Source organism: Stegostoma tigrinum, chromosome 31 (assembly GCF_030684315.1).
Source record: "Stegostoma tigrinum isolate sSteTig4 chromosome 31, sSteTig4.hap1, whole genome shotgun sequence".
Classification (NCBI taxonomy): Eukaryota; Metazoa; Chordata; class Chondrichthyes; order Orectolobiformes; family Stegostomatidae; genus Stegostoma; species Stegostoma tigrinum.
Window position 1 is genome coordinate 35,774,689 of NC_081384.1, and position 25,544 is coordinate 35,800,232.

Here is a 25,544-nt window from a genome sequence, read left to right on the forward strand (position 1 = left end):
TGACAACTGGGCAGAGACCAGCTGGCCCCTCAGTCGTGATGCCTGCAGCATCATGACCAAGAACTTCCTCTACCTGTCCCAAATGTCTGTAATGTCCTGAGAGAGGCAAGAATTAAACAGAAAAAGCTGGGGAAATTAAATGCCCAGAGAGTTCCCCTCCTCTCTACACCCCCCCCACTCCCCAGCATTTTTAGCCCTGATTTCACAGATTCTAACCCTAAGCACTGGATCAGGAGGACAGAGACGCTCACTGAGCTGGTATCAGGGTTAGAACCCGCAAGCAGCTTCAAAGATGAAGTCAGTTTGGGAGCTGCAGGATTGGCAGCCTTCAAGTAGGCAAAGGAACAATCTCACCGACCGTCTATCTTGCTTTTCTCTGTGCCCGTTTGTAACCATGCAATTGGAAAGTAAAATTTTTCCACAGGAATGTGATTTCCTGGCGATCAGTCAGACCAGGGGCTCTCCCTCAGGGGAGTAATAGAAACATAAAAGCAGCTCTTGCCCTCAATTTGCAGTTTAGATGAAGCTGGGTGACTCATCTCAATTGCTAAAGTAATCAGTCAGTCCTGTTCAGACTTTACAAGCCAAGGGAATCAGCAGCTTTGACCAGGAGCACAGATATCGTTTGTTACTAGTCTGGTTTTTTTTTAATTCTGTCTCCTGCTAAGTGGACTTTTTATTTAAGATTTTTCTTGCAGAAATGCTATGTTTCTTCATTAATTTTTGCATGTAGATTTTGCGGGCCGAAATTACTATCGGGGCAACAAATGTTTGTTGAAAGATTGGTGTGATATCCTTCTGTTTGTTAAGTTAGCATAGCGTATTTACTTATAGCAACATGCATTTACGTAGCACCTTTGCCACCTTAAAACATCTCCAGCTGCCTATCAGGACTGGTTTCAGCAACATTAACGTTGAGCCAGAGAAGGAGGCCTTTGGATCAACAGATCATTTAACCTGGTTGGTTTTTTAGTGCTGCACTGATGGATTCCACTCCAATTAATCCTATCAACAATACCGTCTAGTCCTTTCTCTCCCATTTGGTTGTCTAGCTTGCTTTTAAATCTATCATTACTGTGAACAAAATTACTAGTCACTTGAACAAATGTGGATTAATCAAGAAAAGGCAGCATGCAGGGAGTCCAAAATTAGAGGGCATAGGTTTAAGGTGAGAGGGGAAAAAATATAAACGGGACCTCAGGGGCAACTTTTCCACACAAAGGTTGGTGCATGTTTGGAATGAGCTGCTAGAGGAGGTGGCAGAGGCGGGTACAATAACAACATTTAAAAGACATTTGGACAGGTACATGAATAGGAAATGTTTAGGGGGATATGGGCCAGATGCAGACAATGGGACTAGTTTATTTTAAGAAACAAGATTGGCATAGACAGGTTGGATAGCAGGGTCTGTTTCCATGCTGTATGACTCTGCAACTACTCTAAGTGCTGCATCTTTTCTGAATTCCCTACTGGATTTATTGATGTCAGTCATGATTTATGGGTCCTCATTTTGGCCCATCATTAATGTATTGTGAGATGGATGTGAACATTGAATTTATCTTCTGGCAAGGAGTTGGTGCTGTATTAGTTTTCAAACACAATTCAAAGCACTGTATCACACAGTTTTCACCTTGCCTATGCACTATCTATCATAAAACGTTCACAAAACCAAAACTGACATTGAGCTCTTCAGTGAGTTTCACCTGCATTATGTCCAGCCCATTGCTTACATCAAATGACAAATGTTACCATCTTCAAATGTGGAAAACCAAACTGCATTGAGTCAAAGCTAATAGAAACAAAGCTCTCTTTGGTGGGACTTCTATTAATCCTAGAAGAGAAAAGTACTGCTGATGCCAGAGATTGGAAGTTTTAACAAAGTCTGGCAGTACCTGTGGAGAGGAAAACCAAGTTGATGTTTCAAGTCCAGTATGAGTCACTGGACTGGGCTAGAATAGGACAAGTGCAGAAATCTTGTAGTGCTTTAGCTCTGATGGTAGCCACAGAAGTAGGAAATATGAAAATGGACTGCTAAGGAAACACTAAGAACGGAAAGACCAGACAGGTTTCTGCAACACCCTTCATGAAATTAGGATGTGCTAAAGCAGTTTACAGCCATTATACTATATGAAGTATAGTCATTATTGCAATGTGGAAACATTCCAACTAATTTGTACAAAGCAATCTCCAACTAAGCGGCTAATGCTGATGAATATCTAATTTAATTTTTGTGTTAATTTATGGATGAATATTGCACAGGACAAAGTAGTGCAATGGAATCTCTACATGCACCTGAAAGGTCGGACTCAGTGTAAACCTTTAACTAAATGGTGGCACCTCTGCAAATGCAACCCTTCCCTCAGCCTTGAGTAGAGTGTCAGCTGAAATGATGGGTGTATTTTTACCAGCACTTGTCAAGGTTTGTCCCAAGCATCGCAGTGATGCAGGACTCTCTGCCGTGCAGGCTGCTCCCTGGCATGTGCACTGAGACAAATATCGACTGCACCTGAAGGACCATCAATTCAGTGAAAGATGCTGTTTGGTCTGCCCAAAACTCATTGGTCTTCCAGTGTAGAGAGTTGACTTCAACTGAATGTTGCAGACTGGTACATTCCAAGGTCCAGGACTAAGTGCTGAACGCAAAGTTTTGAGCAGATGCCATCAAGGCGCAGTGGGGAAAAGCCGGTCTGTGATCTTTCTGCCAAACTTTAACGAGGGTCTGTTCAGTTGTCAGACCCTCTCGTTGACTCAAATATATGTAAATAGTGCCTGCATAACTAAGAAATGTCCTTGGTTTTTGCCAACTGTAGGGAATATCACATGCCAATATTTGTTTTTCTTGATGTGCAAAAGACAGTACAGATCTGTGTATGCACAAAAAATTTTTATGAATAACATATTTTTTGCGATAAAGAAAAATTTTGCCAGCAGCAGCCAGGCGCCATATTAGATAACTGGGCGGTAAAGGTTGCTGGAATGTTGGGAAACCACTTGAGATGGCTCCCCAACACAGATCTGTTGCTGCTGAAGTTTCTCAGTGGCATGATTGGCTCAGTTTTCTACAGACTGAAGGTGGACAACCAACTGAGCCAATCAAGAACCTACTTCAGGGTCAGCTGGCTACTGGTTGGCTAAGAGCATGCCACGGCTCTTTAGGACTTTGTCCCAGTTGTTTCTGAAGCTGTTGTGGGTCTCTGGTCTTCTGCCTTCACTTCCCATCACCCTGCCCAGCCCCATGGTCCCTCAATCCCTCCCTCTGTAGGCGCCCAGCCTGTACCCAACAAGGGCAGACGATAGGGGCAGTGTGGAGGTGAAAGAAAATAAACTTAGCAATTGAATACAGCTCACCCTACAGAATAGAATAGAATATCTTTTATTGTCACTTGTATTACAATACAGAAGTACAGGAGTACGGTGAAAAGTTTTTACAATGGCTGCCTTCAATGGCTTCATCTTAGGTACAAGCACGTGGTACAAATCTTAGAGTGAAAAATATAGTGCTCTTACACAAAGAGGATTAAAGGAAAATATAAGCATTACTTACAGAGGTAGTAACAACATAGTGAGAAGGGTTTAAATTACGGTCTGATAACAGCAGCTCAGCACGTGGCACCAGTCCAAAGTCCAACAGTTGTCCCGCATTGCTTTAGCCTCCAGTCCGCTCCTCACCGGCACCCAGCAGCAACCAGGGAAGTCGTGCTATACTGGGATTCATACCTCGGGGCCTCCATCGCTCCAGGATGCAGCCGAAAAGAACTCCCATTTGTAAAACTCATTAAAAGCTTTTAAATCTGAAGTGATTAACCAAACCAGTCTTAACCCACCAGGCACAGTGCACTTTGCGGAATAAAAGTTCACTTTGTTTAATCTGTGCTCAATCTGCTAATGTCACATAGATTTGCAGTTGAGTCTGCACGAGTTCCTGGGACGAACTCATATGTTCTGTGTAATTATTGATTGTACTGAGTAGTCATAGCCATACAGCTCAGAAACAGACCCTTAGCTATGTCTTATAAGTTAATGTAATTGATAGTATTGCTATCCTTGCAATAAACTATCTTGTTAGCACTTGTTAAGATAAGTGTCTCTTCTGTTAAGACCCAGCAGTAGTCTACTGTGTATCACTGTTAGTTTGACAGGCCCAAGACTTATCATACAGAATGGAACAATGAACCACTTAGACCAGTAGACAACACAATTGTTACCGGTAAAGATGGTATGTCCTGTGGAATTGGAATATCCCACTGTTTTGTAAAAGGAATAGAGCTTGAATCCAAGTCAAGCTCATCGGCCAGAATCCATTGACTGACACCTCCGCCCATGTCAGCCTGCAGTTGCTAAAGTGTTGCAAGCTCTTTCACTTTCTGATTCCCCACCCCTCCCCAGTCATCCCAGATCCTCTGAATTTTGGATGCAAATGCCCTTTTTAAAGGGAGGACTGCATAGCTATTTCTGTTTTTTAAAAGGTAATGATCATGATTCTCAAGTGCAGACCTTGTGATTGTGGCTGGGTCAGTGTGGGATAATAGCAGATTTGCAGATAATATTAGTTTGCTATTCTCAGCTGGCATGACGACTGTTGCGATCCATTAAAGAAAATAAATATGTTTTGGATTCTATCTAGGACTAGTGTGGCTTTGGGGTGTCATGTATGTGTGCAAGACGGAAAAGAACTCTTCTGCCAGTCGGTGACAAGCTGAATAAAAACGAAATATAACATTTATTTGGAAACATGGAAATATTGTCCAGATTGGCAGCATCTGTCAGTAGAGAAACAGAGTTAACATGTCAGGCCTGTGGCCTTTCCTCAGAAACATTAATCAATCCATTCTCCCAGCACCTCTACTCAATGTCATTAATGGAAACAACAAACAGAAGATAGACAAACTCTTATACCTGAGGATGTCACCTAAGGTTCACACCTCTGGGCTAATCCAGAATCATTGATGACCCCTTTTTTGTAGCTAGATTGAAGCCAAATCCTAATCTAGTGCATCAAATTCACACTGTTACAAGATTGCAGCTTGGAAAGTAATCTTGTGTTGGAAATCTTGCCCGAGGCTTTTTGAAAATCCGTGTGGATAAAATCAACTGGATTCCCATCACCCAGTAACTTAGTAACTTGCACAAAACAATCCGACAGGCTTGTAAGTCACAAGTTTCTTTTCCAAAGACTTGCTGAGGACCTGATGGAAACTGACAAGTAGAACGACTGACGGTTTTTGCTATTCTAAGTTGTGTGTCACAGTCATTTTGTATTAGAATAGAAAAGCCTTTATTGTCACATATACTCAATGAATATAGTGAAAAGTTATATGTTGCCAATTATGGCACTGACTTAGATATAAAGTACCGAGGTACAGCTTCTTTAGTTGATGGAAATGAAACTTTTTTTTGAAGCTTTTCAACTTGTACTTCTCAGGAAAGTTCACACAAATACCAATTTAAGGGTCAAAACTAATATTTGCACAGTATGAGAGGAATATTCTGATTGATAGAAGCATTGCCATGGAGAATGCATGCATTAATGCTGATTGACAGTTAATTGCCAGGCTTTGCTTAAAACTTAAACCAAATGGGTTGACTTTTGATTGGTTGGGGCATTGCCTTGAGGAATGAACCAGTAGATGCTGATCAGCTTTTGTGTAGAGTTGAAATAGACTCAGTGCATGTAACTCTTCTTTCTGACAGCAAAAGACAGAGCCCTGCATATTAATATACATAGCTTCCAGTACAAGCATATGTACTGTGAACCCAATTGACAATGCCAGATTGTTTGTCAGTGTCATTCCTCTCATCCCCAGGATTATTAACAAAACCAGCTGTTAACTCTCAAATCAGCTTCCTGAGCAATGAGGGAATAAAGCCACAAATTCTAAACCCCATTCTCTCTTGTTTGATTTTGTTTGATATCAAGAATTTAACAAGTAATTTAGCAAGGACAGCACAGTGGCTCAGTGGTTAGCACTGCTGCCTCACAGCACCAGGGACTTGGGTTTGATTCCACCCTCAGGCGACTGTCTGTGTGGCATTTGCACATCCTCTCTGTGACTGCATGGGTTTCCTGGGGGTGCTCTGGTTTCCTCTCACAGTCTAAAGTTTAGGTGGATTGGCCATGGTAAATTGCCCAGAGTGTTCAGGTATGTGCAGGTTTAGGTGGTTTAGCCATGGGAAAAGCAGGGTCACAGGGATAGGGTAGGGGACTGGGTCGGTGCATGTGGACTTGATAGCCAAATGGACTGGACCCACACGACAGGGATTCTATGATTCTTTGTCTGTGTGCAAATGGACTGGACCCACACGACAGGGATTCTATGATTCTTTGTCTGTGTGCAAATGGACTGGACGCACACGACAGGGATTCTATGATTCTTTGTCCGTGTGCAAATGGACTGGACCCACACGGCAGGGATTCTATGATTCTTTGTCCGTGTGCAAATGGACTGGACCCACACGACAGGGATTCTATGATTCTTTGTCTGTGTGCAAATGGACTGGACCCACACGACAGGGATTCTATGATTCTTTGTCCGTGTGCAAATGGACTGGACCCACACGACAGGGATTCTATGATTCTTTGTCTGTGTGCAAATGGACTGGACCCACACGACAGGGATTCTATGATTCTTTGTCTGTGTGCAAATGGACTGGACCCACACGGCAGGGTGGGCGACAAACCTGTTCCCAAGACGTATGTGGACAGTTTAGACACAGATGGTGCAGTGATAACGGCACTGGCCTGGTAATGGAGAGGCCAGGCTGCTACTCTGCAGACACAGGTTGACACCTGATAGAATTTCTATGCAGTTAATTATATCTGAAATTAAAACTAGAGTCAATATTATTAACCCTGAAATCTCAATTATTGCTAAAAATCCGATTAGTTCCCTAATCCCTTTTGGGAAAAGAAATTTGCAGGTCAGGTCTGGAGGAGGTGAAATGGCATCTCCGAAGGAATGTATAGTGGTGCCTCCAGTAATAATGTTAGTTCAGGAAACATGATGGCTCCTGTGTTGCTTGGACATCAGCTGTGAAAATTGTAAATCAATATGATTGGTTTCATCAATGAATAATAGACCAAGGAAAGTGGTTATTTTTGGATATTTGACCAGTTTTGGGGGAGAAATATTACAGAATTTTCTTTCCTCATTTAACTAAATAATTGGGTCGGAGGCCACCTGTTAGGATAACTTGTACAGGTTCATGATTGGAATCAATACAATGAGCCAAGTGACCCCCTCATTCCAAATCTATGTTTCTCCTAATAATTGCCTAATTTCGATAGATTCAGACTATGGCAAGTCAAAGCAATGTTGACTGAGCACAAAATAAATGAACCGTTCCTGCCCATAATTCACTCTGGATAGAGTTCTTTTCCTGTGGAACTGCAATTAAGTAACCACTATTACTGAGGCACAAAGTTTCTATTCTTTGGAATTTTTCAAGTGTTGCTACATGATTTTATTTTCTACCTTAACTAAAAACACATGTTTCAACCACAACAGAACAATGCTGCCACAATGCAGTAACTCTCAGCCAAAAATACTTCCAAGTACACATATTGTATCTCTTAGACAGTGAAGTTGGAGCTCACCATAGTCTTGGCTTCTGAATACAAAAGGGCCCAGGGACGTTGACGTCGTTGACCTTTAGTAGCCTGCCTGAGTTTTAGCAGTGTGTAAGGAGGAGTTTGATCTGATTGGCTGGGGGTGGAGGTGGGATATCGTCCCAGATGACACTGCAGTGGCAATCCGCTTTGACACTTTCCAATCTAACTCTGGACTCTAAGCAAAATGTTTCCACATTCAACAGCGTTCCAGCAATTAATACATTGTGCTGCATTCTAGGACAGGCTGAGGTGAAGGGTGCTACATAAATATAAATTGTTTCTATCTTCATCATAGGTCTTTAGTGAATGCGTGTTATCTCGTTGTATGCTGTACCCATTGGGATAATTTTAACCAAACCAATGGGCTTGAGTGTAATGCTAATTTTACATCCCATACGGTTTTACTCAGTTTTAAAAGTCAATAGGGATTAATATAAGGTGGAAAGCAAAACTAGCATTCCACTCTATCCCATGAGATTCTCACTGACTGAATTAGGTACAATTGTCTCCATAAATTCTGACACAACAGTATCAAAATTATCACCAATTAAAATATCACTGATGTAAGAAGCGTGTTATTTCTCTCTTGGTTGACCATTTGCTTCGTGTGGCAAAAGGATGGCTAATTTTTTGCAAGTTTCACTTGTAATTCTCTTTTCAGATGTTGTATTTTTTAGGTATAGCTTGTTAAACCTGAATTTGTCAGTATCACCCTCAGACTCTGCCTCCAAGGAGGAATACATAATTCTGAAACCAACGAAGATGAAAAGCTCACTCTAACGCACTTGCTTTAATTATGGAGATCTTATAGAGTCTATTTAAGATGGGCAGGTGGAATGCATGTGTCTGATTGTAGAAAAATCGAACGGTGCAGAGATTTAATAAAACTGTTTAAAATTATAAAAGGTTTAAGAAAATGAAAGACTCTATTTTCAAAGACTGAAAGGTGAACCACTGTTGGCTATGCAGTTAAGGACCTTGGCAAAAGAGATGAACTCAACATGAGCGAAAATCTCTTTATACATGGCATGTTTAGGATTTTGAAAGTGCTGCCTGAAAAAGGTGGTGGGATACAGATTCAGTTGTAACCTCCAAAAGGAAATTGGATTAATCATTTTAGGGATTAAAAAAATGAACAAATAAGGGGAGAGAAGGAATGGAGAGCTGCACTAACCACATTTCTTGCAAACTTGATTGGCTAAATGACCTTTCTTGTGCTGATTGTTTTATATTTGCTCACTGACCTCACCAATGGGAATTCAAATTAGGATTCAGGCTGTGTGCATTTTGGAGCTGCAGCTGAGCAGAGGGAAGGCGGATTTGGAAAGTTGTGTCTACAGAAACCTTCCCTCCTATGATTCCAACAATGGGCAGGAGCCTCTCCCTCTCTGATGGAGATATGAATATGTCTTGTTTCTGAAGGTGCTTGATTTAAGGAAATGAAAATGGCCTTTTGAAAATATCTTCATTCTTCAGAGTAATGCATAAATGTCTCCTGGGGGAAAGTCTTGAAGAATAAAAGAAGTTGGGGAGCCACAGTCACAGTATTCAAGTGTAACCGAGGTTGTGGTCTAGGCTGATCTGATAAAAATTTGCTTCAAAGAGATTGGTATCATCAACATGAAAAGCAGGCCAGCGAGGTTTCAAAGAGCCACTTCATTGCTGCTCCTTCTAAAGAACACATTCTGTGAACTCTGAAACCTCAGCCATGCTCAGTAGTGTTAACTATTCTGAGGGTGGAGGAGCTACCAACTGAACCTGCTCTTTCAACAACTGCCAAATTCCACCTCGCCCAACATGGCCCATTGCACAACTTGCAAATGAAACACTTCCTTAAATCCAGTGTGCCCTGAAAACCTCTAACCTGTGCCAAAACATAGCTCCACCACTTGGTGGGATTTGAGCTTCTGCCCCCGACTCCTTATTCTAGTTGGGGAGAAAACAAAATTATGGTCATAAATATAAGATAGTCATCAGTAAATCCATTGAGGAAGTTAAGAGAGGATACACAAAAATAAGGAGCAGCTGAGAGGTTTAAATGTAGCCTACAGCATGGAAGTAGGTCATTCGGCTCATCTGGTACTTCTATGAAAGATGCTTTGTCTCATATCTCAGCATCTTTTCCTTCCCTGAACAAGTTTCTCATCCTAATGTAATTGCCCAACTTCTTGCATTTATTTATGGAATCAGGTTCCATCCCAGTGTCAGGCAGTATGTCCCAGATTCTAACTAGCTCCTGAGAAAGTGTCGTCTATGCTCAAGATCCTCTGCCAACGATTTTGAGTCTTTGAACTCTGCTGATTGATTTACCAGAGAAACAGGCTATTCTGTCCTAAACCTCTCAGCATCTTGAAGAAGTTAACTTGCCTCTTAACATTTTCTCTTCAAGAAAAACAATTCTAATTTATTCTACACTTTAACGTGAAGCAGGATAAGTAACTGTGTCAGGAAGGAACTGAAGCCAACAGGGTTAGAAGAAGAGGTTAGGAAGAGTGTGATGAAGTTTCAAAATATATTATTACTGTCTGAGAGCTCGGGCTCTAAAGTGGAAGAACTGTGTATAAATTATTTTTACTTTGTGCGTTAACACCAGGAAGAAATGGTTGTTAGTTTAATTTTAGATTTGTTCATTGAGTGGTACACAAGGTGTCTGGAGATTTATTTTATTTCTATGAATTTAAATGAGGTCTTCAAACCTTTGAGGTGAGCAGTTCAATGCATTAAAAAATGGTATAGTAGAGAAAATGAAACTACTGTTTCCTGGCAACAGGAATTCACTAACACACGGTCAGGGCATTTCAGGTAGTATACAAGTCCGTACAATGAGAAAAAGGTTGTACCTTACTTATTTGAATCATAGACTTCTACAGCATAGAACAAGGCTTTCAACCCATCACATTTTCACTGGTCAGGATCAACTACCTATCTATCCTAAGAGATAATGGGAACAACAGATGCTGGAGAACCCAAGATAGAGAAGTGTGGAGCTGGATGAACACAGCAGGCCAAGCAGCATCTCAGGAGCACAAAAGCTGACGTTTCAAGCCTAGACCCTTCATCAGAGAGGGGGATGGGGAGAGGGTTCTGGCATAAATAGGGAGAGAGGGGGAGGTGGTCCAAAGATGAATAGAGAAGGAGATAGGTGGAGAGGAGAGTATAGGTGGGGAGGTAGGGAGGGAATAGGTCAGTCCAGGGAGGACAGACAGGTCAAGGGGGTGGGATGAGGTTAGTAGGTGGGAAATGGAGGTGTGGCTTGAAGTGGGAGGAGGTGATAGGTGAGAGGAAGAACAGGTTAGGGAGGCGGAGACAGGCTGGGCTGGATTTGGGATGCAGTGGGGGGAGGGGGCAAGCTGGGCTGGTTGTGTGATGCAGTAGGGAGAGGAGACGAACTGGGCTGGTTTTGGGATGCGGTGGGGGAAGGGGAGATTTTGAAGCTTGTGAAGTCCACATTGATACCATTGGGCTGCAGGGCTCCATCTCAGGTAACCAACTAGAAACTGATGTCTATTTCAAGCCCACCCACTCCCACAGCTACCTAGAATACACCTCCTCCCACCCACCCTCCTGCAAACATTCCATCCCCTATTCCCAATTCCTCCGCCTCCACCACATCTGCTCCCAGGATGAGGCATTCCACTCCTGCACATCCCAGATGTCCAAGTTCTTCAAGGACCGCAACTTGCCCCCCGCAGTGGTTGAGCACGCCCTTGACCGCGTCTCCCGCATTTCCCGCCACACATCCCTCACACCGTGCCCCCGCCACAACCGCCCCAAGAGGATTCCCCTCGTTCTCACACACCACCCCACCAACCTCCGGATACAACACATCATCCTCCGACACTTCTGCCATCTACAATCCGACCCCACCACCCAAGACATTTTTCCATCCCCACCCTTGTCTGCCTTCCGGAGAAACCACTCTCTCTGGGAATCCCTTGTCCGCTCCACACTCACCTCCAACCCCACCACGCCCGGCACCTTCCCCTGCAACCGCAGGAAGTGCTAAACGTGCCCCCACACCTCCTCCCTCACCCCCATCCCAGGCCCCAAGATGACTTTACATATTAAGCAGATGTTCACCTGCACATTTGCCAATGTGGTACACTGTATACATTGTACCCGGTGTGGCTTTCTCTACATTGGGGAAACCAAGCGGAGGCTTGGGGACCGCTTTGCAGAACACCTCCGCTCGGTTCGCAATAAACAACTGCACCTCCCAGTCGCGAACCATTTTAACTCCTCCTCCCATTCTTTAGACGACATGCCCATCATGGGCCTCCTGCAGTGCCACAATGATGCCACCCGAAGGTTGCAGGAACAGCAACTCATATTCCGCTTGGGAACCCTGCATCCCAATGGTATCAATGTGGACTCCACCAGCTTCAAAATCTCCCCTCCCCCCACCGCATCCCAAAACCAGCCCAGTTCATCCCCTCCCCCGACTGCATCACACAACCAGCCCAGCTCTTCCCCTCCCTCCACTGCATCCCAAAACCAGCCTAACCTGTCTCTGCCTCCCTAACCTGTTCTTCCTCTCACCCATCCCTTCCTCCCACCTCAAGCCGCACCTCCATATCCTACCTACTAACCTCATCCCACCTCCTTGACCTGTTCGTCTTCCCTGGACTGACCTATCCCCTCCCTACCGCCCCACCTACACTGTCCTCTCCACCTATCTTCTTTTCTCCATCTTCGGACCACCTCCCCCTCGCTCCCTATTTATTCCAGAACCCTCTCCCCATCCCCCTCACTGATGAAGGGTCTAGGCCTGAAACATCAGCCTACATCAACCCTATTTCAACTGCTAACCTGAACCAAAGACCCATTACCCACTATAGACAGGACCAATGTCATATACATGATTCCCTGCAAAGACTGTGACAAGCACGACATTGGACAAACAGGAAGGAAATTAGCCACAAGGGTATACTAACATCATCAACAAAAAGACATGACCAATACTCACTCATCTCCATCGACATGGATAAGGAGAACCACCAATTTGAATGGGACAACACCAAGACCTGGGACAGGCAAAGCAGAGACAAGTGCAGCAATTGCTAGAAGCCTAGTACTCCACTAAGAAAGCCATCAAAAACACATTGAGCTAGACCCCATATACACTATTGCAAAGGAAAACCAGAAGTGAGATAATCCAGCTCAACGGACACCAGAGTTTAAATAACAGGCAGGAAAACAAAACATCGTTTCATTTGAGGCTGCACTGATGATGTTACCCAGCAGGGTAATGAAATGTCTATGGAACAACGAACGAGCTTGGTGAGCCAACCAACCACAACTCTAGCTGTGGCCTAACCAATGTTTTATATAAGACCGACATTACCTCTCTGCTCTTAAACTCTGTGCCTCAAATAGTAAAGCCCAGTATACTACAAGACTTATTCACCACCTTATCCACCTGTAGCTTAAGGCACTAGTGTACGTACACACCAAAGTCCACCTGATCTTTGGTGCGTTTCCCAGGTTCCTATCTTGCTTTATTTGTCCCGCCCAAGGGCATCACCTCACATTTATTTGGATTGAATTCCATTTGCCACTGATCAGCACATCTATATCCTTTAGTGGTCTAAGGCTATCACTATTTACCAGTTTTTGTAATGTCTACAAACTTACTGATCAACCCTCCTACATTCAAGTCTAAATCATTTATATAAACCACAAAGAGCAAGGGACCCAACATTGAACCCTGTGGGACCCCGCTGGATATAGACTTCCAGTCGGAAGAGTACCGCTCAATCATCACCCTTTGCTTCCTGTCACTCAGCCAATTGTGGATCCAATTTGCCAAATTTCCTTGGATCATTCCCAAGAGCTCTCAGCTTTGCTAATGGGTTCCCATTCAGCACCTTATCAAAGTCCTTGCTGAAGCCCATGAAGACTACATCAAAAGCCTTACCCTCATCTACATATCTGGTTACCTTTTTCAAAAAAATTTATCAACTTGGTCAGATATCTTCTCCCTTAACAAAACCATCTTGACTGTTCTTGATTAATCCCTGCCTTTTTGTTTTATTAATTTATGTTTGATGTGAGCATCACAAGCTAGGCCAGCAATTATTACCAATCCCTAATTGCCCAGAGGGCAGTTCAGAGTCAACCACATTACTGTTGGTCTGGAGCTACGTGTAGGCCAGACCATGTAAGAATGGCAGAGATAACAAGGTGTAGAGCTGATGAACACAACAGGCCAAGCAACATCTTAGGAGCACAAAAGCTGACGTTTCGGGCCGAGACCCTTCATCAGAAAAGGCTTCTGATGAAGGGTCTAGGCCCGAAACATCAGCTTTTGTGCTCCTAAGATGCTGCTTGGCCTGCTGTGTTCATCCAGCTCCACACTTTGTTATCTCGGATTCTCCAGCATCAGCAGTTCCCATTATCTCTGATCACATAAGAATGGCACTTGCCTTTCCTAAAAGGCATTAGTGCAACAGATTGGTTTTCCCAAAAAACAGCAGCGAATTTGCAAACATCATTAGACTCTTAATTTCAATGTTTTATTGAATTCAAATTCCACAGTCTGCAATGGCAGCATTCGAATCCAGGTCCCCAGACTTTAGCTGAGTCTCTGGATTATTAGTTTAACAATAATAATGCTAGGCTGTCATCTTCTTTGCCTCTTCAAATGCAAATTAATTCTGTTCCTCAGAATTGATTCCATTAGATTCCTCACAACGGAGATTAGACTGTCTTGCCTGTAATTTCCTGGTTCCTTTCCTTCCTTCTCAAATAATGGTACTTCTTATGGCTAAGTGTCAGTTTTAATCAAATTTCATGCAGGTTTGTCAGCGTGACATTTTTCACTATATCATCTCAAACCTGCCTAATTTACTATACCATGGCCCATTTCAAATAGTTCTTGTATAGTATAACATGGTTCACGTTTTTATTTTTTCTGTAATAAATTTTTATATCCTTTTGTTTAAAGTACATTGAATATGTTCACTGACTAACCTTCATGATAAACAGAAAGAAAACTTTTGATCTATCAAGGCTGTCTCACATTGGGATCTGACTAGTCCAGGAATAATATCAACAGGAATCATAACGGGAGACTAGTGTGGAACCTAACCAGTAGGGCCAATAGACTGTTTCAGTGCTGTATTTATGATGTATCCTGAGAGAACCGTTTACTGTTTGATTTCTGATGTCCAGAAGTTGTGAATGTTGAACAGTTGGGTTATATTCAGGCATGTTCACACTTTGTCTCATTTCTTCTCCTTTTCCTGGCCAGGTGTTTCACTTCAACACCATCTATGCTAAGAAGAACTGGGTGCAGGCACACATGTTCTGCTATGAGCAAGGTGCTCATTTGCTCAGCATCAGCAACTTTGAAGAGGAGAAGTTTACAGAGAAACTGGTTAACGAGATCTTTGGGTGAGACAGCAAGCACTGACTAGAAAGTTAGTCATTGGGCTGGGTGGTGCAGCTGTTGGTTCCTGGATTCTGTCTCTTTCAAATATATCGCCTTGAAGTTGTCATTGAGTAAACACTGAGAAAATGGAATCTGGTCAACGGTCTCTCTAAGCTGCGTGGTTCCTCAGCTACTCCAAGGTTCCCCTGAGGTTCTGCACACACTGCTTTGAGTTCTAACACATTGACTTCTGGTTTCAGAAGCTGGTGCAATGCACAGGCTTCAGAGATCCATATGCCAAAATTTAAAAAAATGCAAGTGAGTATTGGATCTAGTCTTCAGAAATAGCCTTTTAGATTTTTATCTAATAAGCTCACTGTGTACATACTTAAACAGCGCGCTCCCTCACATCCTCGATTACAACATGTCTCACCTTCAACAAAAAGATTTGGAAGATTTCTTCCGACTCCAAAATTCTATCCTGTTTACTCTGAACTCTCTCGGTACTTTTCACATGCTGTATCAAAGCCAACAATCCCTGTCCATGCCCCCTCTGATCCCCATTATCCCTTTTAGCTTATAAAAAATGGGAGCAGGAGTAGGACATCATTAACATTATGGCTGACCTGATTGTGACCCAGTTGGTAGCTATGGATTCTTTTCAGTCCCTGTTAACCTTTGACTCCATTGTCAATCAAAAACCTGTTTAATTCAGTCTTGCATTTACTCAATTTCCCAGCTTCCACTGCGCTGTGTGAAAGAGAATTCCAAAGACTGACAACCTTGGAGAATATATCCTTTCTCCATGTCAAATGGAGAGCCTGTATCTTTAAACTGTGCTCCCCAATTCTAGATTAACACAAGGGAAAATATTCAGCATCTACCATGACAGGCCTATTCAGAATCTCTTTTCACTACAGTCATTTCTCATTCTTCCAAACTTCATGGCACATAGGCCCAAACTGCTGAAAAATTCTTTAAAAGACAAACGTCTTCATCCCAGGAAGCAGCTTAGTGAACCCTGCAGTTCCCTATCTTGGCTTCTCCAAACAGCTTTCCAGCGTAAATTTGACCTTCCTTAAGTAAGGAGACCAAAATTGTACAAAATACTCTAGCTTGGCCTGAATCAGTGACCACTACATCTCTATCCAGACATCCTACTTACTTCTGCAGTATTCCATTTGTCCAAATTATTTAATGCAAATAGAATCCCTAGCAAAACTGGAATCATTGGCTTTCAGGGGGCAAACTTTCCGGTGGTTGGAGTCATACCTGGCACGCAGGAAGATGGTCGTGGTTGTGGGAGGTCAATCATCTCAGCTCCATAACATCTCTGCAGAAGTTCCTCAGGATAGTGTCCTAGGGCCAACCATTTTCAACTGCTTCATCAGTGACATTCCCTCCATCATTAGATCAGAAGTGGGGATGTTTGCTGATGATTGCACAATGTTCAGCAGCATTTGTGACTCCTCAGATACTGAAGCAGTCCATGCTCACGTGCAACAAGATCTGGGCAATATCCAGACTTGGGCTGACTAGTGGCAAGTGACATTCTCGCCACACAAATGCCAGGCTATGACCATCACCAATAAGAGACAATTTAACCACCATCCCTTGAAATTCAATGGAGTTACCATCACTGAATCCCCCACTGTCAACATCCTGGGTGTTATCATTGACCAAAAAATCAACTGGACTCACCACAGATTGGCTACAAGAGCAGGTCAGAAGCTGGGAACACTGCGGCGAGTAACTCACCTCCTGACTTCTCAAAGCCTGTCTGCCATCTACAAGGCACAAGTCAGGAGCGTGATGGAATACTCCCCACTTTCCTGGATGAGCACAGCCCCAGCAACACTCAAGAAGCTTGACATCATCCAGGACAAAGCAGGCTACTTAATTAGCACTACGTAACAAGTATTCACTCCCTCCATGACCAAAGTTCAGTAGCAGTGGGGATGTACTACCTACAAGGTGCACTGCAGAAATTCACCAAAGATCCTCAGACACCACCTTTTAAACCCACGACCATTTCCATCCAGAAGGACAAGGGCATCAGATATATGGGAACACCACCAAGTCCAAGTTCACCTCCAAGGCACTCTCACCATCCTGACTTGGAAATATGTCACTGTTCCTTCACTGTCGCTGGGTCAAAATCCTGGAATTCCCACCATAATAGCATTGTTGGTCAACCCACAGTAGGAGGACTGCAGCAGTTCAAGAAGGCAGCTCACCACCACCTTCTCAAGGGCAACTAGAGATGAGCAAGAAATGTTTGGCAGCCAACAACAGCCCCATCCCACAAATGAATCATATTTGTGGAATTATAAAATCCCTACAGAGCAGAAAGAGGCCATTTGGCTCATTGAGTGTGCGTTGGCCCTCTGAAGGGCATCCCTTGCCCCCACCCCATCCCGTAACCCTACATGAAATATTCTACCATGGCCAATCCACCTAACTTGCACATCCTTGGACTGTGGGAGGAAACAGGAGCAAACCCCGCACAGACAGTCACAAAAGGCTGGAATTGAACTTGGGTCCCCAGTGCTGTAATGCTGCAGTGCTTGCAGATATGCTGACCTTTTGTGATTCATATACAAGAACCCCCAGATCCCTGTGTGCTACATTTCACACTGTATCTATTTAAATAATTTATTTTGGTTTCTATTTAAATAATGTTTTGTTTTCCTATCTTCCTGCTAAAATAAATAACCTCACGTTTTCCCACATTTGCAATTGCCAACATGTTTCGTCCACTCACCTATTCTATCAGTTTCCCTTTGAAGACTCTCTTTATCCTCATCTTATTCTCCTACCAGCTTTATATCATCAGCAAATTTGACTATGACACAGCTAGTCAGTCCTTTACATCCAAGTTGTTGTTGTAGATTGTATATAGTTGAAGCCCCAGCACTGATCCTTTGGCTTTCCACTAACAGGCTACCAACCTGAAAAGTTATTTCAAGTCTGTGTTTGTTAGCTAGTCCTCGATCCATGTTAAGATATCACCTTAACACTAGATCTCCTTTTTTGTGTTCTAACCTTCTATCTTTATCAAATGTCTTTTGGAAATTCAAATGAGCTTCATCTATTGGCTCTCCTTTTACCTTTGCTGCTTGATACATCCTTCCAGAACTCTAGCACAATTACATTTTCACAAAACTATTTTGAATACTTTATTGTAGTGCAGTTTTCTAAATGTCCTGCTACTATCTCATTAATAATTGATTCTAGCATTTCCCCAGTGATGGATATCAGACCTTTCTACTGGGAATGTGACTGCAGGCTTTGGCTTGCAGCCTACCCTGAAGGATGACTCACTTGGCAGAACTAAGTAAATAGATTTCTTCATTAGCTTCAATGTAGATTTAATAATCATCTCAATCCGCCAAGGCAAGAGTTAGGAACAGCAGATATTTTACAAACACTCATGAATAACTTCACATGAAATTCCTACATTCCAAAAGTGAATGAACTTGAAAATTTCTTTCTTAGCTGTTGAACATTTTGGAAACCTTTATATTTAAATGGTGCCTTTCACAATGTAAAACATGGTGAATTTCAGCCTCTTTACCTCCCTCCTTATTTTATTGATGTTTATTTTAATTGACATAAATATGGAGATGATGTACAGTGGACTCTTGATCCATAGTGTCTCAGAATGACCCAATGATTTCCAAACCCCATCGAACCACAGATTTCCTACAGTGCAGAAGCAGGCCATTCAGCCCATCAAGTCTGTACCAGCTCTCTGAAGAGCATCCCACCCAGACCCACAGCTCTACCCTGTCCCCACAAACCTGCATTTCCTATGGCCAGCCCGCCCGTCAGTGGAAACTAAGGGCAATTAAGCATCGCCAATCCACTGAACCTGCACATCTTTCGACTGTGGGAGGAAACCAGAGTGCCCAGAGAATAAGCAGACTCCACACAAACAGTCACTCGAGGCTGGAATCAAACCTGGGTCTCTAGCGCTGTGAAGCAATACTGAGCCACTGTGCCACCCATGAACACTCTCCCATCAGGGACATCCTGTATACCTGCTGGGTTATTTGATGAAATAGATTAGCAGACTCACTCCCTTAAGGTAATTAACATTTATGTTGACTGTAATTTTTGGTCAACTTTATTTGAAAGCAGTCACACCCAGGCAGAGCAGAGCTGGCTTTGATTTTACTGCAGGAGATTTATCCTGCCTATGTAATTGGAATAATCTGCCTTGTCAAACAATTAAGTATTGAATTAGTTTTAATAAAATGTTTTCTGAAAATTTATGGAATTATGATGAAAATGGGTTATTGTCTGTTTCTACTTCCTAGAGAGTCAGAGGATCATGATTATCATTGGTTCTGGCTTGGACTGAACCGACGAAACCCAGGGACAGAACAAAGTTGGGCATGGAGTGATGGAACAGGAGTGAGTATCTGCCTGAATGACCAAATCACAGGCTGACTTGCTTGAGGGGAAAAACAGGGACAGGTTTGTACATTGCAGCAAGTGACAGAAGAAGCTTGCATTCACCCCTATAACACTCCACTCATTTACAAAACACACCTCTCCCTGAGATATCACACGCAGAGTTAAACATCTTTGGTTAGTTGGTTTGTTCCGTATGTATTTACAACAATAAAATAAATTTCTGGAGAACCTCAGCAGGTCTGGCAGCAGCTGTTGAGAGAAAGCTGAGTTAATGTTTTCAGTCCGGTGACCATTCTTCAGAACACTATTTTCTCTGTTACACACAAATGACTGAAAACTGTCACAATGGTGCTTGACATATAAGGCAGGGAAACGGGTGCAAGAACAGAAGGTGTTCCAAAAGACTTTGCATAGGTAGGGCAGAGTGAAAACGTGGAGGAATTAGAGAATACGTTATCTAAAATTTAATGCTGTTTTGCAAGGGTGGGACTTAATGCAGCTGCATTTTGTATAAGGTGGAGTGTGTGGAAAGGTAGATGAAGGAACAGCACCAAAGAGAAGATTAGAATAAATGAGTTGGGAGGGGGAACTAGAGAATGAGATGCTTTCTGGTGCTAAAATTGTATCAGAGATAATAGGAACTGCAGATGCTGGAGAATCCGCGATAACAAGGTGTAGAGCTGGATGAACACAGCAGGGCAAGCAGCATCATAGGAGCAGGAAGGCCGACGGTTCAGGCCTAGACCCTTCATCAGAAAGGGTCTAGGCCTGAAACGTCAGCCTCTTCCTGCTCCTATGATGCTGCTTGGCCTACCGTATTCATCCCGCTCTACACCTTGTTATCTCTTGCATTCTGGTGCTTTTTCATTTAGGAAAAGGGAAAGTTAGAAAACCTGGCCACAATCTTTCAGGGGACTGAAGAATTGAAAGTGTTAGACCCCAGTTTATGAAAAAGCAAGACTGATAAAGCTTGCAAAATTAAGCAAATTAAAGCAAATTAATCTAATATTGATGGTGAAAAAACTTTTAGGGGCAGCAATTTGGATAGAACTAACTGGGAAAATGATGGGCCGTGTTTGTAAGTAACCTCAACCATATTGTGTTCTTGTGCAGTATTCCTACAACAACTTTGGACGAGATGTCTACGAAGATGATAGTGTCCGACGCTGTGGAGTCATTGACATTGCCTCCTCACTGTGGCGAGCAGTGCGCTGTGAGAATCAACTGGATTGGATCTGTAAGATTCGCAAAGGTAAGAATAACAGTGAAGAGGGGGTGAAGGAACAATCCAGAAGAATCCTTACAGGGAAATGAAACTTTGCAAGTGATGCCAAGCTTCAGCAAGGTTCAGAGCCTGCATGTAAATCAGTATAGCTCAGCACCACACCTGGTGTGGAGTTATTGAGTCCCCAAGCATAATGACATGAATAAATCTCCCTTTCAACCCTTTGGTTTCCAGGCGAGCAGGCTTCAGTACATTTGCAGAGGCCATTATTTCAGCTGGCACAGGTTTTGTCACAGGGAAAGCTGGAACCACTGGTTTGAAAATACAGCTGTGGGAACCATCAAATTAGACAGACATTCAATGTAGAATTATTGAATGTTGACCAATTCTGCACTCTTCCATAAACTCGCCATATCCTTTCGTATCTCAGTTTGTCTAATTGTACACTCTGACTCACTCCCCATACACCTTAATATTCCCTGCACTCTTTTCCTAGTCTCTCACTTACTGCCCATACCCAATAATATTACAATATTAGTAAGCGTGACCACAGTATAATTCTTGTGGAGTCGAAATCCTAACTTCACATTGAGAATAATCTCCATTGTATTGTGTGACGCTATCACTATGCTAAATGGGACAGACATAGATCTAGCAATTTGAGACTGGGCATCCATGAAGTGGTATGGGCCATCAACAGCAGCAGAATTGTACTCCAGCACAATCTGTGACCTCATGGCTTAGCATATCCTCATGCAACCATTACCATAGAGTCAGGGGATTAACCCTGGTTCAATGAAGAGTACAGGAGGACATGCCAGGAGCAGCACCAGGCATACCCAAAAATGAGGTGTCAACCTGCTGAAGCCATCAAACAGAAATATGTGCATGCCAAACAGCACAAGCAGCAAGTGACAGCAGAGCTAAATGATCCCATAATCAATGGATCAGATCTAAGCTGTGTAGTCCTGTTGCATCTATTCATGAATGATGGTGGATAATCAAACAGCTCATTGGAGGAGAAGACTCCACAAATAACCCCATCCTCAATGACAGATCAGTCCACCACATCAGTGCAAAAGATAAGGCTGAAGCTTTTGCGGCAAACTTCAACCAGAAGTGGTGAGTGATGATCCATCTCGGTCTCCTCCAATCTTCAGCCAATTTGATTCATTCCGTATGTTATCATAGAGACGCTGGATACTGCAACATTCCAGCAATAGTACTGAAAACTTATGCTCCAGAACTTGCAACTCCCATAACCAAGCTCTTTCAGTACAGTTACAACAATGATATCTATCTAAAAGTGAGAAAAGTTGCCCAAATACATCCTGTGCGTAAAAAAAATGACAAACCCAATCCAGTCAATTACAGCCCCATCAGTCTACTCTTGATCATCAGTAAAGTGATGGAAGGTGTCGTCAGCAGAGCTATCAAGCAGCACCTGCTCAGCAATAACCTGCTCAGTGATGCCCAGTTTGGATTCTGCCAGGGCCACTCAGCTCCTGACCTCAGAAATGAGGTGGAATATGATTGTTGTTGTTGTTGGAGGTCAGTCATCTCCGCTCCAGGACATCTCTATAGAATTCCTTAGAGTAATGTCCTGGGCCCAACCATCTTCAGGTACTTCATCTGTGATCTTCCTTCCATCATAAGGTTAGAAGTGGGGATGTTTGTTGATGACTATAACAATATACAGCACCATTCACAACTGTTTGGATACTGAAGCAGTTCATGTTCAAATGCAACAAGATCTGGACAATATCCAGGCTCTGGCTGACAAGTGGAGAGTGACATTTGTGACATCACTGAATCACATCTTGGAGGTTACCATGAATCAGAAACTCAACTGGGCTCACCATATAAACACAGTGACTATTAGATTAGGACAACATTACGAACACTGCAGTAACTCATTACCGGACACCCCAATGCCTGTCCACCATCTACAAGGTATAAGTCAGGAGTATGATGGAATACTGCCTCTTAAATGGATGGATGCAGCTCCAATAACACTGAAGAAACTTGGCACCATCCAGTGCAAAACAGCCCACTCGATTGGCACTATATATAGAACAGTACAGTACAGCACAGCACAGGCCCTTCGGCCCACGATGCTGTGCTGAACTTATACCCTAAACCTAAGGTCTATCTAAACCCCACCGCTACCTCATACAATCATCCATATGCCTATCTAATAGCTGCTTAAAAGAGGCTGACTCCACTACTCTATCCGGCAATGCATTCCACAACTCTACTACTCTCTGAGTAAAAAACCTATCTCTGACGTCTCCCCGATATCTACCTCCTTTCACTTTAAAACTATGTGCCCTCATAAAAGCTACCTCCACCCTAGGAAAAAGTCTCTGGCTGTCAACTCTGTCCAAACCTCTGATCATTTTGTACACCTCTATCACGTACCTACACCTTCCATCTCCAAAGTTTTCTGTAGCGCCAGTGTTTACTGCAAGATGCACTGTAGAAATTCACTAAAGATCCTCAGTAGCATCATCCAAATTCACAACCACTTCCATCCGGAATACAAGGGCAGCAAATACATGGTAACACAACCGCTGGCACATTTCCCTACAAGCCACTCCTGACTTGGAAATATATCACCGATCCTTCACTGTCGCTGGGTCAAAATGCTGGAATTTCTTCCCTGATGGCATTGTGTGGCTACAAAAGGATGGTACAGTGGCTCAGTGGTTAGCAGTGTTACCTTAGTGCCAGGAACCTGGGTTTGATACTAGTTTCAGATGACTCTTGAGTTTGCACGCTCTTTCATGTCTGTGTGGGTTTCCTTTGGGTGCTCTGGTTTCCTACCACAGTCCAAAGATGTGCAGGTTAGGTGAGTTAACCACCTGCAGGTTGAGGGTTAGGGTTGAGGGCTGGGTCTGGGTAGAATGCTGTTCGGAGTGTTGGAACTTAATGGGCTCTTTTCACACTGTAGGGATCCTATGTTTCTGTGATACCTACAGCAAGTTCAAGCAGCAGTTCAAGAAGGTAGCTCGCTCCCTAGCGACAGGCAATAAATGATGGCCAGCCAGAGATTCCCATGTCCCATGCATGAATAAAAAGAAATCCCACCCAGTCTAATCCACTCATTTCCCACAGCTTGTGATAAATATTTGAAGCAACTATCTCGTTTCTTTAGAAATAATTCATGGTTCAGAATAAATGTGTCCCAGATAATTCCACCCACTCTGTGAAGATTTTTTTGTCATTTTTATTTGCAGAATATCCTTTAATGCTTTTTGTCATTCACCTGAGTCTGCTCTCTCACTGTCCTCTCACTGACCAATGAAGACAAGCTGACATTGCCTTTCATTGTTGTGAAGATGTTTATCTCTTCTCCAAATTTCCGAAATGCTTTTATTTCCTAAATAAATAAATCATCTCAAACATTACTTTTGATTCTGCTTCTGTGACCTTGTGAGGGAGTGTGAGCCACATTCTCAAAACCCTTTGTGTAAAGTGGTTGTTCCTTTATTCTCTTGGATATGTTTGAGTTTTAACATCACAACTCCTTCTTCTGAATAACTCAACAGTCACATAAATTGCACAGTTACTTTAACAGGCAAAGAAATTTCCAGGACTTATTGCAAGATGTTATCATTTATTGCTAATCTAACCTCTACGGGGAAAGTAGGTGTTGGATCATTCCAGCTGATATGAAATATTTTGAAATTTTAGCATAATATACAGTAGGGGAGCACCTGCTGGTTACAAGTGGCATTGGAAGTTAGAGATTTTTCAGTGACCTGATTGAAAGCATATGGAGTCTCTTTGCCTGTGTCAGAGGAGCTACAGTGCCACGGAAGTCAATGTGTTGCAGCCTCGTAGCATGCAAAGAATGAATTTGAGATAGAGGAAAAGCAGTCAAGAGTCTCGAGCATACAAAATGTCAGGAAGAGCAGACAGACAATGTCAGAAGGTGATTTGTGCTAAATAAAGGAACATTCTGGAATCTCAAATGATATTCTAGTGATTGGAGGGCTCATACTAATGGACCAGATGCCAACTTGCAAATTTTATCCATTGAAAATGGCAATCTGTACTTAAAATAAAAAAAAAGAGAATTTGAATTCCAAGCTTTGTGCAAAATATTACCAACAAATAGCTGAACAGCGTTAAGCTCAATGTAGACAGAGACAGCTGTAAGAGGGCAATTGTGCCTTACAGATACGGACAACAGTCTGCTCTGGAACCCACCAACTGTCCTATGACATTGATGTAGATCAGGGTATTACACAAACCCTTAGGGACTATATGAAACACATTTAAAGAGTTCTATCAGCTACGTATTAGAGAGGGATATGTACCGGGTTCATAGTGTGAATTATAGATGGCTGCCATAAAAGTGCAGCTTAACTAAATACAATTCATAAAGGGGCAGTGCTCTTCTTTGAGTTGGAAGGTTATTCAAGTTCCACTCTGCTTCAGCTGCTAGGCTGATATTGCAGTGCAGAGTGAGATGATGTTGGCAGACGTAGAATCTTAGCTTATCTGAAACAAAAAACAGAAATTGCTGGAGAAACTCAGCAGGTTTGGCAGCAGCTGTGGAAAGAAAGCAGAGATAACATTTCGAGTACGGTGACTCCTCAGCTTGTCTGTTGGTTGAAGTTACATAAACAATTCTATGGTGCTAGTGGAAGAAAAGGACGGTGTTTGCTACATGTCCTGGCCAATATCCCGAAACTCCACGATCTGACTGTTGCTAGGTTGACTTTTCATTTTGTTGTGATCTCACAGAGATGGAACATCTGTACTCCCAACAATAATACATTTGCTGCCAGTCATTCTTGGGAATTGTGAAAAGGAAGAAAGACTTCCATTTGTTTGGTGTTTTTCACGACACCACAAAGCACATTACAACCAATGGAATCAAATATCTTTTGGAAAGTATTGTGTTT

The 25,544-nt window shown here is 42.8% G+C and overlaps 1 protein-coding gene across 1 annotated transcript in view; it reads left to right on the forward strand.

Annotated features, from left to right (window-relative positions):
- mrc2 (mannose receptor, C type 2) overlaps positions 1–25,544 on the forward strand; it is a 248,976-nt gene that overhangs the window by 158,995 nt on the left and 64,437 nt on the right. The window contains exons 13-15 of the mRNA XM_048560554.2: positions 14,862–15,004; positions 19,304–19,400; positions 20,517–20,655. Coding sequence (XP_048416511.1) covers positions 14,862–15,004; positions 19,304–19,400; positions 20,517–20,655 — 379 coding nt within the window. The remainder of the gene's footprint in view (positions 1–14,861; positions 15,005–19,303; positions 19,401–20,516; positions 20,656–25,544) is intronic.